General features: G+C 37.1%; 1 protein-coding gene across 2 annotated transcripts in view; it reads right to left on the bottom strand.

Moving 5' to 3' along the window:
- Positions 1–17,845, bottom strand: part of NAA15 (N-alpha-acetyltransferase 15, NatA auxiliary subunit) — a 41,415-nt gene that overhangs the window by 16,895 nt on the left and 6,675 nt on the right. For both annotated transcript variants that reach the window (XM_049814997.1, XM_049814998.1), the window contains exons 2-10: positions 10,512–10,596; positions 9,522–9,626; positions 8,641–8,798; positions 5,954–6,088; positions 5,630–5,783; positions 3,144–3,263; positions 2,383–2,478; positions 2,140–2,246; positions 1,647–1,719 (exon numbers count right to left, since the gene is read on the bottom strand). In XM_049814997.1, the coding sequence (XP_049670954.1) occupies positions 1,647–1,719; positions 2,140–2,246; positions 2,383–2,478; positions 3,144–3,263; positions 5,630–5,783; positions 5,954–6,088; positions 8,641–8,798; positions 9,522–9,626; positions 10,512–10,596 (1,033 nt within the window). The remainder of the gene's footprint in view (positions 1–1,646; positions 1,720–2,139; positions 2,247–2,382; positions 2,479–3,143; positions 3,264–5,629; positions 5,784–5,953; positions 6,089–8,640; positions 8,799–9,521; positions 9,627–10,511; positions 10,597–17,845) is intronic.

Raw genomic sequence — 17,845 nt, 5'->3', positions numbered from 1 at the left:
AAGGAAAAGTTAGTGGGTCAGAAGGGAGCTGCATTTTGTTCCAACTAGTCCCTTAATCAGGACAGCTAGATATGCAAGACTGCAGTGCATTATGTAGAGTGTAATTAAAATGTACGTAAAAAATGTATGTACGTAAAAATGTAAAGATGTAGAGGTATTTAAAACTGTTTTAGATAAAGGGTATAGCAAAGAGTCCTGCTAAACACAGTAATAATGTAAAGGATTTCAGTACATTCAGCATTTACATGTTTTCAGTCCATAGACTTGAGAATTTTTAAACAAAACTGGCTGTCTGTTCCAAACCCTAGCTTTAAAAAGATTTTCCGTCTCCACCTTTGACAAATTTATCATCGCTGTTCACCTAGAGGTATCCCAGAAAACATTACTATACACAATTCAGTTTTGAAAGTTAGAGCGCTCTGCTTGAATTCCAAACTACTACTGAAGTCTTCAAAGTTAAGTTCACTACTCAATTTTGACTGTGAAGCATAGCACCTTGCAAGGGAGAAAAAAAGGGAGGGGAGGCAGAGGGGGCTCTTGTGCTACCAAAAGATTCTGGTTCTTCAGTTTATGATATAACTTAACCATGCAATTATATGCATTTGTTCATTTTAAGGTAGCAGAAAATTGTTTATTTGGATGAAATTTAATATCAAAGCAAATATTGAATTGAACTGAAATAAAAGTAAGCTGTTTCCTTAAACCAGAAAAGCACAGATGTGTTTGAAAAGCTTGGACAAATTTAAACGGGTATTAAGTGGCCATATTGTAGCCTATAGCATTAAATTCAAGGGAAAACTGTAACAGGCAACTTAGGTGACAATTTCGTAATGAAGTATTGCATTAATGTTTCTGCAAAACAGGGAAATAACTGGTTACAGCATTAATAAAGATATCTTTAATAATTAGGATTATCTTGTGAAGTTTTAATGTATATTGTCATTCATGCTATCTTGATTATTACACCATTATAATCCATCTACCAAAATTTCAAGGTATCGAAATTGTTGATACTCTATGCAGAAAAGTTTTTTTCTTGGAGATTTTCTGTTATGAAGCCGTTGGGCAAATGACTGAAAAAACATCATAAAGCTACCAGAGAGGAAACAATGAAGCCTGGATTCAATACACATGGAACCATACCTCACAACAAAACAGTTGTCAGTCAAAACCTGGAAAACATTTTTTAACTCAAACAAAACCCCCAAGAACACAAAACCCAGCCCCCACCAAAAGCTCCAAAGCTCCATCCCCCTGAAGACTGTGCTATCAGTATCTATTCCTTTTTGTTTGACATTTCTGTAATTAAAGATTTAACATTGCTTTCAAATTTCAGTTTCCTGGACAATGATAAACTCAAGTCTTGAAAATAGAATACTTGAACTCAAAACTGCAAAGATATGACCAAATTCATGGATTCATGAAAAATTTTTAGAACAAGTGACTAGACTTTGAATACAGACTTTATATTTGACAGCTTAAATCCATTCTAAGGATGGCTATCGTTCAGTTCTGTGTTAAGGAAAAAAAAGGAAAAAACCCCATCATCTCAATTTCTTCACTCCCCAGATTCCCTGCCTCTGAATGGTCACGTAATGCTTACACCAGGCACTACTGCCATGAAGTATGACAGTCTTAGCACTCACCATTTGGGTTAAATAACCTGCAGCTTCTTAGAGAGGTTTCATAACCTATCACGAGCTCTTCTATGATTGCCACCTACACATGCAAGACAAGACAAAAAAAAAAATCTGTGGGCAAGATGCTATTTTTGTTTCAATTTGAACTACTTGGTGTTACCCAAACTAGTTATTTTTGGTAAAAGAATTGTACAATATCCGGAATTACAATACATATGGGAATGCACTCAATCTCACCTCTCTTTTTAACACATTAAGACCAAGCTTCCCTTGGTTAACACTTATACAGCTTATAAATACTAAACCTTAGCTTTCTACATTTACCAACTTGGCACAAGGCTATGTATGCTTGTACTTGATTCTTTCTAGATACACTAGGCCATAATATACAATGGTGCTGATGGAGTGTGCACTGAAGAAAAAAAAAATTTTCCTTCACCTCTTTAATGCATCCCAGCTACGAGGTAGAACGTGTAAAAAAGTGGGGGGAAAAACCTACCTTCTCCTTGTCTTTATATAATGACCTCAAGGTATTAAAGACTGGTGGGCAACCTTTGCTGAAATTCATCCTTAGAAACTTGTCCAGACATTCCTTAAACTTTTCACCTTGAGAGGAAAAAGACCTGTTGATTTTGTTTTACCACACATTACTCGTCAATTGCAGACTGTTTATGCCATTAAAACATTAGTATCTAAGAAACACAAGTGTTGATCACTACCTGCTCAGCAAAAATGCACTTACCCGACAAAAAGTTTAATGGTAATCTTCTTGGAACTAGTCCCCTTGGGTATTTAGTCCAGGCCTCTTCATAGATTTTTAACCTCTCCATCATATTAGCTAGAACAGAATTTTACAGTTTACTTTTTCCTTCCTTTTTAGGAAGAAGGGAAAGGCGGGGAGAGGGAAGTGATTTATATCTGATTAAAAAAAGAATCAGTGTATATAGCAACTAATAGCTATATACTTCCTAAATAACATTAATTTCCATTTTATTCTTTTTAAAAATGCTGTACTAAATGATTTCAGGTATTCAGTATCTGTAAATTCCTCTTCCAGCAGTGGAAGACTAACTGCTTATCTCTCATCTTAAAAAACAGTTCCCGCCTTATCACTGTGCTAAGATCTTGAACAAAGAAAACCATTCAGGAGAATCATGTCTGTTTTTCCAAGACCTGTATTACCTACAACATAAGATCTAAGATAACAGAGACAGTAAAAGAAAAAAACTAAATTAAAACTGTCTTCTAAGAAATAACTCTCTTCTTTCAACCACACACAAAGATTACTGCATTTTTGTGTTGTTTTGCTTTTAAGTAAGACAGGATAACAATACAAGAAATACTTCCAGCCTTTCTTAAAAGAAAGATTACGACAGTATGTACACACTATGACTAAAAACTAAAAAATAGTTTTATTATTTAAAGCAATACAAGTTTTTTATCCATATAAAAATCCCAAGTGTGCAGAAGCAACTTCTTTACTACAACATATGAAATCATTACCTGGTTTAAGTGCCTTTTCTAGGCCTTTGTAGTAGGCCCAGTTTTCGGGATTTCTTTCTTGCAGTCCTTTATAGACTTCAACTGCTTCTTCAAGTCTGCCAAGCTGAAGCAGGAGTTCTCCTGTATGAAATCCAAGAGTTTTAAATTAAAGTAACAAGACACTGAAGCAGTGTAATATTAATCACTCTACAGTAAAAGATTAGATAATCCTTAACTCCATGTAGATTCTAATTTCTTAGAAAAAATGATCACAGTGCCATCACAAAATAGCTGACAGGTAGGCTTTTAATTTGATGATAGCTACAATTACAATACAATTCTACAACTCAGCCAGTAACTCTTGAAACTTACTTGGAAATTTAATGTTAAAAGCAAGATGCACATGTTTTTTTTCTCACTTACTGAAGTGACTGGTTACTTTAAGCACAGTTTTTACTACGGAAGGCAATTAAAAGCAGTACATGGTATTTCATGTATATAGCATCTTGAAAACCAAACTGAAACTGCAGAGCTGCAAATAAAAGAATGGTTCTTCAGTCTGGTATTTCATAAAACTTCAATTTTTTAAATCAAGCCGTTGATCTGATTAATGAATTCTCAAGATTCTGCAAGCAAGTTTCCTTTTAATGATACTTCATTATAAGATGCAACTGTTAAAAGTAAAGTCTAGATCTAACAACTGTTTAGAGGATCTTTGCTAATGCTGGAATTGCAACAAAAGTCAATTTCCCTTTTCACAATGGGAAACCATATTTTACAAAGCTTTGCTATTGGCAAATGTTAGGCACTAAAAGATTACACACCAGAGGTGATACAGTATCATTCTAGATTAAGGTAAGATTTTCTCATCCAGTTTCAAGACGAAAATAGGAGTCAGCATTACCTCTCTTCTTCCCTATGTCATGCAACTGACACCTAATTTTGTCAAGAGAAGCTACTTCCCACAGATAGAACTTGAAGACTACATGCAGTATCTAATGCCAGGCAAAACATCAGTGGTTCACTCACCGAGAATGATAGAATCTCGAAAATAAACCTAAATTCTTTCTCTGGGATGAAAGTTATAATTTTTATCTAATGGTGGCAAATGCCAATACTATTTTCAGTTTCTCAGTTGTACTTCATCCACAATGGCTTTTGCACATACACTTAAAATCCATAGACAACACTCATTTATTAGCAGGCTTTTCTGTAGTACGCACCGTAGCTAAAGTAGACCTAACAACACAACGAGAGCTGTGCCCCCCAAAATTAATCAGTTGTACCCTGTTGAAAGCACACAGACTGTAGTGCATTTCCATGCTTTTTTTCTGGTAACTTGCTAGAAGGTTTTGTGTTTTGGTTTGGGTTTTGGTGTTTTTTTTGTGAAATTCTATTTGAAAATCCTATTTCAGTACCAGCCTCAGACCCTCACCAAAAACTTAAGAACACATAGTACGTCAAAAGATCTTTCAGATAAAATCCAAGTCATAAAAAACCACCCCCACGCCCCAAAACCAAAACTCCCGCTACTACGTCTTAAAAATGGTCTGCGAGAGTGTAATCTCTACATCTATTTCCATTTATATGCAAACCAAATAACGTATTCAGCAACTGTGGAGAGTTGTCTGCAATCATCATCTTTGCGGAAGTACCACACACCTTCCGTAATACTGTCACTACTCAATTCCTAGGTTCTTTTTGCAAGACAGTGAAATTACTGTTAGCAAGAATAGGGAGCTAGCTACCACATCTACATGAATAATATTATAGAGTAAAAAGCTTTTTTCCCTTTGCTTCAATCCAAATAGATTCCAATGTGGGCCATGAACAAACAATACCTTCAATAGATTACAAGTTTCACAGAAGGACTGTACAAACATCAAGCAGAAGAGGAACAAAGCATGCTTTTAAAAAGTGCACCTGTTAATAGAGCTGTAAGAACGAACCTCTATCACTCTACAATTCTAGCTATGGAATATAAGATATAGTATTATATTGCTCTGTTACAATATTATACACTAGGATTGTAATAATACAGTAACAGAAGCCTACATTGGGTTGCCCAGCTAAAGAGCCTATTTCTATACACTGTAAGAGTGACTGAGTATAATTAAAAGCCTTCTACTTTGCCAAAGATGATTCTGCCCTTTCAGCAAGCGGTCTCCCTGTCAAGACCAGCATCAAAGCTATTATAGCACATGTGTGGGTACAACTACCCTAACAGAATTTCAGGACATCAATTCAGGATCATCTGTGTGAAATGCTCATTAGCTTGGAAGTTTCAGAACAGTATGTCTGTACTCTGTTGATGTCTTATCAACCTGGGAGAAGAGTATGACAGGGACCGAACAGCTGGAAGACAAGTAGTCTGCTACCACAGCAGAATTAAATAAATTAATCTAAAAACAAATCAAAGATGAAGTTCCAAAAGATGGGAAAAGCTGACAGTACAGGCATTCCATTGTATACTATGTGTTTAAGTGTATCTTCAAAAAAGTAGTTACCTTTTGTTTCTTCTACAGCCAGTTTATCACAGATCTGCTTTTCATAGGTACAAAGATGCTCCAAAGCTTCTTTATATAGTCCTGCCTCCCGGAGGACTTGATTTTGGTACAGCAGCAGTTCACTGTACTCATAGTCCACCTTATCAGGTGATGTCTACATAGGAAACCAAGACACATGAGAAAGTTCAGCCTTCTAGAAAGTATTTGTGATTTAATTCATTTGACTAAAGAAACTGCATAAAGTTTTCACATCACGAAAGCAAGCAGTGTTTTATTTTTGGCTTAAGCAGCAATCCATACAGCAATTTCATGTTTTCCTCTTACCTGCTGTGTCTTCCTAAATTCCTCTAAAATTTTTGCTGCCATTTCATAGTCTTCCAGCAGATGGTAAGCAATAGCATAACCAATCCATGATGCTCGCTGTGCAGGTCGGAGCTGAAGCAATTGGTATCTTGTTTCCTGCAAAAAAGTAGCTACTAATTTTCCTGACTTTATTCTGATGCTCTGTAGAATCCATTAGGCAACACTCTGTCTTCAATATTCTAATATTTAAGGAATGCCACTAAAAATCAGTTTTCTACATGCAAAGTTGTTTGTTTGTTTTTTTTAACCAAAAGAAAGAATAAATGTTGAAACATTACAATGGTCTTGACTGAATAAAAAAAACAACCACAAAATAACACATCATGTCCAAATGAATACTGATGAGTCAGACTAACTTTAAGTATGACACACGTGCTTTTCCTGTCTTACCACTTATGAACAGAATGCAATTACGGATACTTTGGTCTGAGTTGCAAGAACATTTACTATACACTGGTGTTTCAAATTCACCTTGGAAGTACATATGTATTAAATAATTACAAGTGTTGTTAGGCAAAATAGGTCATGCAAGTGCATCCCTGTTCTTCAGCAAGAAGATAATTACAGCTGGAAGATGCAACAGATTTGCTTGGTATCATGCTGTTTTAATCTGAGGGAAAACTTGCTACTTGTTTTGTTACAGACTCCTGAAAGGCATCTTCACGTAATTTAAAATAAAGGAAAGAAGTTACTACCTACTGAAAAAGCCCAGACAGAAGTAGAGGTTAACAAAGAACTAAAACTAGTTATAGCAGTTTGACTAGAATGAAGATCACTCAATTTTATAAAGTAGAAGAATGTGGAAGTTAAAGTGAAGGGAAAAAAACCCCCACAACATTATTCCCAGTTTTGAGAGTAAATTCACATTCTTTAGAAACTAGCATATGATCAGTCATGAATTACTGGCTTCTAAGCATGTTAACATTTAATCCTTAATGCATTCTATAACCACGCGTTCCTTGTATGTTTAGCAATTATACATTTGTATTCACCTTTATCTAGAGGCCAAGAGAACACACATCTGCAAATGAATTTTGGCACCTATACCAAGTTTTGGCTATCTTGTCTTAGCAAGAGAGAAGTCAAATTTCCAGATTACCAATATGAAAAAAACCAGTGATTAAGAAATGTCCTAACTTGGAAATACGTTCACCGAAGACCTATGTTAGCTGATGGTTCCACACAGCTCTGAGAACAAAACTTGTTCTTAGCATACTAACATTACCCTAACTTGAAAAGGAAATAATCTATGAAGATACCAACTAATGTGTTTTAACAACCACAACTTTAAAGGTGCAAGGAAAATTTGAAAAGATGAAAACCTGACATAAAATATTATCCAAGGTCTCTCAAGTAAAAATCTCAAAGATTTTTCTTTCCAAGTGAAAAGGAATACCTTATTACACCAGTCTACATCAGCTGAATCATGGACAAGTTTCCAGGCACAAAAACTGTAACTTAGGAGGAACTAAGGGTGGGTTTTTTTTTTTCCCAATTAATTATTGTTTGAATTACAAATACTTAGGGTAACCATTGTCATCTTTCCCTGGATAGCTCAGCAAGAAACAAACAAGTCTTCTATAGTCATTGTTCCACCCAACCCTAAGTGAGCCACACATTGATCATGGGCAGCAACTATGACCTACCCTGAACCACATACACATCTCTGCGGTGTGTATACTGAACAGAAGCTGTTACTTTAAAAAATAAAGGTACTGGCGAGCTAGACATCAGCTCGCAATTCAAGATGACGGGGGGGGGGGGAAAATCTAACTACATTAGGAGTAGCATTTGTAAAGAAGACAATAGCAAGTTTGTATTCTTCTTTATGGAAGTATCACAGCCATGACACTACCACCCCGTAATGTTTCATTAGTGTGAAACAACATCTTACATGGCAAATAGAGACAACTGACACAAGGCAGCAAATAACTGGGTGTACAGTAACAGGCAGAAAGAGGATTCCAATCTAAGTTACCAAACTGCATAAAGCTTTACTACAAAATAAACAGAAGAAAACAAGATAGTAATCTAAACATTTTGAGTATTAAATCAAGAAAGAAGAGGAATATTCAAGAGTTCTGATCCACGATCTTTCAGCTCAGAGGAAATGTAAGGAAATATTTGGACCCAAAGGAGCGGTCATTAATGCCCAGGTTGGTTGGGAAGCAAAATGTTATGTTTCATGCAGCATACTGCTTGCTTTGTACCACTACCCAACTGCCAAGAGAAAACTGGTGGCCACTGATTTAAAGGAGGAGAGATATATGGTAAAAAGTTATTGAAAAATAGGAACTCCTTTGCCTGAACAAGTCATTTTCTGAACACAATGCCTTTTACCTGCAGGCAGGGATCCTTCCAAGAAAACAACAAAAAGACCAGGCATTGTCCATTGCTGGATTATACAGCATTAAAAACAAACAAACAATTCTGCACTGAGCTGAAAGCGAATCATTTAATATGCTATTAAATCAGTATACTTCATAGAAATTGCTCAGTAGCACATCTGCTTTTACCTTCACAAAGTATTGAGTAATACATAGTTTTAACACTGCATCTAACTCCATGTATTTAAGTGTCATTAAACAATTTGCCACCTTTGCTGCAGTTCCCTAGAAGTTGACAATAAATGCAGTATGTATACTTACCCTGTAACCTTCAAGATCCCTCATTTGAATCTGTAGCAGAGAAAGATCTCTCAAGATTTGAAGATTGTCTTTGTCCCATTTCAGTGCATTTCTATAGCATTTGATAGCTTCGTCATACTTCTTGTCTGACCTCTGAAGGAGGCCATAGACATGCCAACCTGGAAAACTCTGTTAAGGATTCTACTGAATTTGAACACAAAGAAAAGAGATCAAACATGGCAGTGACAGAACAGTTGGTAAAAAGCTCTTAAGTCCTTTTATAAACAGACAGTAACATTATTACCATCATTACAACTCTTTTCCTCAGCTGTACAAAGAAACTGCTTGCAAATTGAAGACAGAGAACTTTTTGCTGGTTATATACGTAGGGTGCATATAACATGCTGTGAACTTCATTTTTCATGTACTAGGGGAGGAAATAAAATAATAGGATCTCTGAAAAGACTATCAGGCTTACTCAAACACATTTTTGAGTAAGGGCTTATATTAGACAACTGAAGTGCTTGCACTTCCTGCATTCTAAGTATATGACAAGTCCTTATCAATGTAATGGCAACTACTAATGTTTTTAAAGCAAATCACATGCTTAAATGCCTAGTTCAGCCCAGCATATATTTAGAATTGCAGTTTGATGATAAAAAAATAAAACGCAAGCCAGAATAATATTTGAGCTAAGTGTCACTGCAAAGATAGCTGCAAAGCATCTGCCCTTTGGATAGCTTAGACAAAATATTCTTATGTATTAGAAACAAAATTTAAAATTCTGAACTTCCAGTTTGAAGTCTAATGGCTTTTGCTTTTGCTGCTATTCTATAAATTGAGTAGTTGTAGAAATAAACCTTTTTCATTCATAAGCAAAAGCCCTATTTCAAAAAGGATACAGACATGACTCTTTAAGTCATTCCTTAGGCCTCTACGCACAAGTTCATAAGCTTCCTCTTTCTTCCCTAGACAGTTTAATGTTAGTCCTTTCATTGCCAAGGTTTCTAAAAAAATAATAAAAAAATTTAAGATTAAATAAGTACCAGTTATTCATTTTCATAGGTTTTTAAGCTTAATATAGCAACTCAAAATATAGTATAAATGCAAATTTAGACTCATTTATCAGCATCAAGATTTTGCATTCTTTTTTCACATGGAAAACTATAGTGGCAGATTATTTACTTAAGTATATCATGCATGACAATAAACTCTATGCATTAGTTCCACCAAAAAGTAAAGCAGCATTTTATTATTTTAAAGGCACTAAAAACTGTCTGCTCTACAAACATTTTGGAGAGATTTTTTTTTTTTTTTTTTTTTTAAGTAAAGGAGCAAGTATTTATTCAAAACACTGAGACTTCCACGCATCCACCCATGCCAAACTAGTGGCAAATTAAAAACAAACACATTTCTGGACAGCAGAAAGAAACTCTCAATTCAGTATTAAGAGCTGACTGAAAATACAGCAAGGTACAAACATCATCTTCTTTTACAATAAGACTATTCCTTCAAAAGAAGTAGCAGACCACAGTGCTGAACAATATTCAGTCTCTTCCTTCTGTCTTTCACTTCTACACAAGTGAATAACAATTTCCCCTGAAAAGTGATTTAAGCAATAAATATGTGTATTAAGAAACTTGCACCGTGCTATAATGAATATTAGACTTGCAGCATAAAGACTGGCAAGCTGTGACTACTGGTAAGACACGTCTTTAAAATTACAAATCTTACCAACAGTAAGTGCTTAACATGGTGCAGGTTTCTGAACGCTCTTACTGCTTTATGGGCAAAAGGTTAACAATAAAGTGCTATAAATATCAAACTTACAAGTTATTACTCTATCCTAAAGTATAGGGGGAAAAGAGAGCACATGCCATTTGAAAACTTACCTCCATGTTCTGCAAACTTTGGGTTAGAAAGGATCTGTTTACAGAACTTCAGCCCATTTCTATACTGCTTATGTTCGTAACACCTCTGTTGAAGAAGAACAGAGTACATTTAGTCAAAAAATTTAGAGTTAAACTATTTCTGCACCCTTGAAATTAAGCATCAGTGCAGCAAGGGCTTTTAGAAAATGTACTAATATTTTAATGAACCCTGTTTAATGAGCTTCCTGTGATTAAAAATTCTTTCCATCACCAGAAAAAATAGTGTATGTTAGTAAGAACATAAATTTATAAATGTATAATTGAAGACACATTATCATACAGCAATTTCTCAAATAAGATACCACAGGAAGCATAAGTGCCTACAGAGATTCAACCTTCCTTCAACATAAAGGCAAAACTTATGTCATAACGTATCTTGGTAAGCATTCAACTCACTTTGGCTCAATTCTCTTTCACAGAAACACGATGAGACAACCTCCAACAACCATACAGGCAGGAAAGAAAATTAAATCACTGGAACTTGGCTTAAACTATCTCTGAAAGCAACGTCTTGCGATCAGTTTGAATACCACATATATCTCATATACATCCAAAGTTTCAAAACTGGTATGTGCTAACATTATCTTGCCATACTGGAAATTAAAACATTCCTCTACAGTTTTATTAAATCCAAATCTAACAATTTCCTTGTGTTTGAGTATCATTTCATTATGCAAGGTGACTGCAATGCAAAATGGCACACACCATGAACTTTTAAAACCAGTTTTAGCATTTTACTTCTGTCAATCCACTCCCCATGCTCATCTTTAAATAGAAGCCAAAGGAGGAAGACGTCATGTTGTAAACACCAATTCATCCACTTTAAATCACTTAAGTAAACGCTAGGAATTTCTTAGGTTTCATTTTACTGTAATACCAATGACGCGACTTGAGTATAAGAGTAAAGAAACACACATTGCTCGAGCACAGACCCAAATCCTATGGTAACTAGGAAGTCGCTCATAACAGGATCTCACTAACTCTAGTTGACCAGTTCTGGTGGCAGGATGGCTGACAGGAGTGTAAAACTGGGTACAGCCGACAGCATTCAAGCCCTCCTAAATAAGTTGTTGTTCAGGATTCCACCTTTCCTCACACTGCTCCAAATTAACTACACAAGAGCATTCATAAGCACGTATGGACACCATTTGTCCTCTAAGCACTCCCATCAAAAAGTTAGTTGGGGCAGGCCCAACAGGTCCTCCCATCAAGCAAAGTTCTAAAAATAAAACTTTAGAAGTTACACAAATGTTATGGAAATGCTTAAAAAAGATAATGGTGTATCTACCTCAACTTCTCTGCTTTATGTTGCTTTTGCAACACTGGTACACCAGTAAGTGGATGTATTATTTTCTAGGTACTGAAGTCATACAGCTGAAATATCAAGGCTGAAGACCAAGAGGCATCACAAACCAAGGACCTTGCTCCCCCTTATCCTGTCACCACCCTTTGGAGAAAGGGACTCATGGGAATGGAAAGAGGAAGAGAAGAAGGAAGATGCTCAGAGAGAGCATCCAAAGCAGGATGGACTCAGAGGGGAACATGTCAACAAAAGAATGATAGAATGGTTTGGACTGGAAGGGACCTTCAAAGATCATCTAGTCCCATGTCCCTCCCCATGGCTTTCACCACATCAGGTTGCTCAAAGCCCTGTCCAACCTTGACTTTGAACACCTCCAAAAGACAACTCACTCCATCACCAAGGACAGGAAAAGTTAGCAGGGCAACCACCTAGCAAAGGAAGATTAAGGGTTAGGTAAGAGGAAATCTGTATAGGCGTCTTTTTTTCTTTTTTATTAAACTTGACTGGTTATTATTTACACCTTTTAGTCACTACCTGCTTTCAAGTAGCTGGCTGAGTCACTTTAATCAGCCACTGGTCAGAGCTGACAGAGAGCTTACAGGTGACAACACAACAGGATCAAGTTTTTTTTTTTTTTTTTTTTTTGATTGAAATCATCACTCATGTAAGTTACTGCCCAGGCCTCCTCCCTGAAAGTAGAACTGCCATTTGCTCCCACCTAGGTGGGTGTGAGAGCAGCAAAACCTGTCACAGAAGTGGTGCAGCCACAGGAACTTAAGAACATGTCTCCAGTGTAACTAACGCACTGTCACAAGCAGAAAGCGTACTTTGGGGTTTCGCAATTTGCCTTTAAGTACAGCTGCTCAGATGCTGGCTATGAACATGAAATCTTATCTCTGAACAGTTCCATTTTACATACTCTAACAACCAGTCTTTCACCTTGAGGTTTAAGGAAAGTCAGCCAAGATGGTATATATGCTAGAGACAGGAAATATTTGCACATAGATTTTTCTTGGAGTAACACAGAACTTAAGATGCAAGGTACTTTGTGTAACAGAGTAAACCCACTGAGAATTGTAATAAAACCTCCCTTTAGGCTGCAGGGAGGAAAAATTTATGCATTTATATCCACTTACATCTACAGAAAGGTTCCCATCAACCCAGAGAACACTGGATAGGACCAATAAATTATCATAACTGATCATGTACTTGTATCACCTGAAGTACCAAATGAGGAACTAGCCATAGCTGCATATATCCCCCAGTGAAGTATCATAGGGCTCCATTTTCAGGTGTTTCTAGATCAAGACAAGTTGGACTGATTTTCTATATACAACTTCTCCAACCTTTCAGGTTAATATGTCAAGCCTATTTCATTCTGTTAATGGAAACATTTCAAATTGTGTCATTTTTTGAGTTTTCTTATTCTATGTATGTATTCCATGTACACATTGTATGTTTTGACACTGGAAGGGAACAAATGAAATTGAGTTCATGTTTTGTCCTTCAGAAAAGAAGATTATTTCATCAAAGTGGGTCCAACAGCATCACTGAGACTCCACTATTTGAAGCCATGCATACACCTATGTCCTTCTCCAAAGATGCGAGAGAGAGAAGGAAGTCAGGAATGCAGCATATGCCACCATGGCTGGTAGAAAGATGCGCGTGAGTAATACAGAGCATGGGAGAGAAAATCCTTAAGGGAGTCAGTAGTTTCTGAGCAAGAGGAAAAAAAAGAACCAGTAGTAATAATTAAAAAAAATAAAAAATCACAGAAGCAGGAATGGTGACATCTCAAGTATTCTTGGGGCATAAAGATACGGGCTTGCTAGAAGCAGAAATTGTCTTTGTCTGGGTAGTTTGTTTCCTCCCAGATAAATAGCTTGTAGTAGTCATTGCCAGACCTCCAACCCTTACTTTGGGACAGCTGTTCTGCAGAAGTAACATACATCTCTGTTCCAGAGACTGCTAAAAGAGCACAGTTGCCTCCTCTAAGCTAAACTCCTGCACATATACGTTTCCAAAGCCAGCAGTCAGAGCCTGCGCTTGACAGACAAGTGTTCCAGCTACAGCTTGTGACATCGTGCAATGAGAAAACATAAAAGCTAAACTTCTAAGTAGTAAGGTTAAGGCTAATGCCTTAAAAGAAAAGAATCTGACTCCCCATCAGCACAGAACCTCTATTACACATTTGCTGCCCTTCAAAGCTTTTCCTTTAATAAGTTACTAGATCTTTTAAGATATCTAACAGGCTTTTCCATACATGCTGTGGCCAGAATTACAGCCTACTCCAAACACACAAAGATTCTTTTTATAACCTTTAACTCATTTTCTATATTTATATCAAGGAAATAGCACCTGCTTTAATACAATTCTACAAAGAATTAATAAGATGAGGCAGACAGAGTATGACTCCTTCAAAACCATGCAAAACCATAGCAGGTAGGAGAGAATTTGTATCTGCACCACTCCCATACCACCAAGTATTTATTCAATGGATCTGAATGCATGGTGATTACAAGACAGAGACTGACGGTGAAATTGTAATGAACAAAGCAGCCCATATTCTCTAGAATCCCAAGTCTAAGGTGGAAGGAGGGCTCATGTTCTGGTCTTTGGATCCCTAAGCTGTACTAGGGCATCTGTACAGAATCAGTCTTTGGCCAGCAAATGTCTTACACATACACATGGCTCAGCATGCCAAGTGTGAATGATTTCTTCTGCATTTCTTCCTCAATGGCTGCCATAAAGAAAGGTGAAAAGACTTCACTGTTTACAGCTTACCTACATCTTGACAGCTAACAGCTACATGGAGTTTGTTCCCCCCTCACCCCAGTTTTCCAGTTTTGAATTTTCCCTCCCTAGTGTATCTACTTTCTAAACCTTGTTATCAAACCTACAGCTAGCAAATAAGACTGACTTGGATTCTAAAGCAACTGCTCCGGTTATGCATGAGGTTATACACATGGGCCATGCTACTGATTATAGTTGGACTCCTAAGGTCTGCTGACAATAGCACAGAGATGACTCTTGTCCAAACTTAATTCAGCATTGTTTTCTTTATATATCGTATAAGCAAATACATTTTCATAAGTGCATTTTAGAAATTTTACAGCTGTAATGTACAGAAGTAGGCTCTCTGGTTCTTTGCTACCTGTAAGCAGGCAGCACGTTTTGCCTCTGACATATTCCTTCCCTCTCAAAACAGACATTTTAATTGTCAAGTACATGTGTTTCCAACTAAAATGCAGGGATAATAGTCAAGTGCAGCATTTTGACATGCAGGTATGTATCTCAGCATCAAATACACAGCACATGGCAGACCAGATTCTGCCATTACACATGAAATATTTTGCACATATGCACTTCCAGAAGTGCAAATCCTCTTTATCACAAAGCAGTCTTCATGTCCTGCAAGCATTTAATAACCAAAGTAAATAATTTAATAGCCATCCCAACTTAAATTTGCTATTTGTAAGACATTTTATAATCACTACACTGCAGATTAAAGTGTCCTGTATGTTCAGTAACATCTATCTATAGCTAACAAGTTTAACTCAGTATAATGCCAGGAGTTACCACAGGTCTTACTAGAAGCTTCACAGCACAGTAAATTTACACTGCCACTAGGTATGACTCAACCCAAGCAAAAAAATCACCTAGATCACAACACAGAAAGCAGAAAACTGCCTTTCTAGCAGGGGCACTTAAGACGACGCGTATGTCCAATCTAGCTGATTCAAAAGCATTTTAAAACCACTTTGCAGTAGTAAAAAAAAGTCTCATACGAGTCCATCCAGGCTAGATTTTGCAGCTGATTAAGCAGGTGAGAAGCAAACCCAAAAGTGTCTCATGAGCAAGCTGAAGATAGTCATAGGAGAACAACATACAGGAGAAGCTGCCTTTTGTCTTCTTACCTGGAAGCATGCAAAACTAGAGGTTTTTCCTCAAGAATAAGTACCAAAGCAAAGAAGGTACCATTTGCTCTCCAAGCTCACAAATGGGAGCACTGGGGTGTTATTGATTGCTTTCTTTTTATTCTTACTTGGAGCAGCACAGCTGGTTATATGAAAGAGTGGGGGGACAGTAAAAACAATATACCAGACCCAGGTGTGTGGGATGGGATCACATTCCCAATTGTTATGCCCTTTGAACATTAACAATAGCATGCAATTTCTACTAAAAAGACAGAATTTAGCAAAGAACAATATGAAGAACTTTTAACTGTTTTCTCTTCTAAGATTACCTATTTTCCCAGGTCACACTTTTAACTCCAACTTAACATCAATGTTTTAAACTCCCATGTCTGCCAATTAATTGTATTAAAACAAATGCAAACTCAAATACTCTAAAACAAAAAACAAAACACAAACCAAAACAAAACCCACAAAACCCCTGAAACCACCACCAAAAATCCCACAGGAAATCACTTCTCACTGATGATAACTCCATTAAAGCAAGCATCCTCATTTAGTCAATGCTATGATGGACTAGCCAAAGAATATGATTTTCTTCACCAAACGAGTACCAAAATTGGATTCAGCCCCAAGAGAAAGCAGAGATGCAAACTTAATTTCTTATTGCTACTCCACTGTACTCAGCCTCTCTTTGTCAGCAGGTTACGTAGCCTGTGTCATCATAAGAGGCAATATATCGCAGACTATGCCCCATCATACACAGGAGTTACCTGATAGGACAACTGATCTACACATGGGCACAGGCAAATTTTTTACTTGCATCTGAAAGTCCCAGGAGAAATTACGATGGAGAACAGGGCTGCTCTGCAGGAACAATTCAGGGATTCGACACTCTGCTATCCTCTTCCCTGAGGGTTTGTGAGGCTTGAGCAGAACCAAGGTGGACAAATCCTTTCAACTACAGCAACGTGCTCCTTAGCAGACTCCACAGTTTCTCCCCGTAGCAGCCATGAACAGGTACACTTGTGGCATCACGTAGCAATGTTGGCAACTACAATGCTGTTAAGACCTTTGGCAGCAGAAAGTGTTAGCATACTTGGCCTTAGCATTAGCGAAGGCGTGCACTTACAATGCATGATATGCATGTCTGCCACTCAGACACTCTGCTATCTATTTCTTTAGCACAGTTCAGATGCAACAACTTAAAAGATGGTAAGTCCAGGCACTGCACAGCTCAAGGCTGTTTTCCAGCACAGTTACTCTCTCTACAGCTAGACTAGATCAGGTCAAGTCACTAAGGTGCACTAATTCAAGCTAAATGTAGTAAAGAAGATTCTGAAAGCTGGAAGCATTAGGAGCAACTACTCACCGTGAATTAGTGGGTCTTTTGAGCACTAACCATATCAAACAGCTCAACAGCTCTAGGCAAAAGCTTCCACCATGCTGATTCAGTTTCACAACAAATACAAGATGTTTAAACTCAAGGACTGAAAAAAACCACACAAACCTTACAGATACGTTAATGCTGAAAAACTCTGGGGCAAAGTTGCATGATTTTTTGCTGTCAATTCAAAAACAATCATCCTCTTCCATTGCTCTGTGGTGTTAATGAACAGAACCTCTGTGTAAGGAATGGCTTCCGCAATTGCCTAATTGAAGAGACAAAGAAATCCTCCTGCACAGTTTGCCTTACTTTTTGGAAGTGACCAATACCTTCATTACTAGCGTTGCTTGGTAGAATTTAACCAGAGGAACAGAACAAGTTCAAACTGAAATAAGTTAGAAAAAAGATAAGAAATATGTGTACCTTTTCATTTAATACTGAGGCAGGAAAAAAAAATATCTGTGCTATGTCTATGCTTTTGAATTGGCCTCATTCCTGTATTTGACAAAATCTGGCTGGAAACAGCTGCTGACATAGTTTACAGCTCTTCTAGAAGTAAAACTAGAAATTCTCACTCACTAAAGCAAGACTCTTTCTGAAAAATTTGTTATTCAGCGTCAGTTCTATTGGCCACAACTTGCTTACTTTGATCTCTCCATCTTGGGGAGAATTACCATGAATTTGGCCATGT

This window comes from Accipiter gentilis, chromosome 12 (genome assembly GCF_929443795.1).
Source record: "Accipiter gentilis chromosome 12, bAccGen1.1, whole genome shotgun sequence".
NCBI lineage: Eukaryota > Metazoa > Chordata > Aves > Accipitriformes > Accipitridae > Astur > Astur gentilis.
Note: the sequence above shows the minus strand (reverse complement) of the source record. Positions and strands in the feature narration are given on the sequence as shown.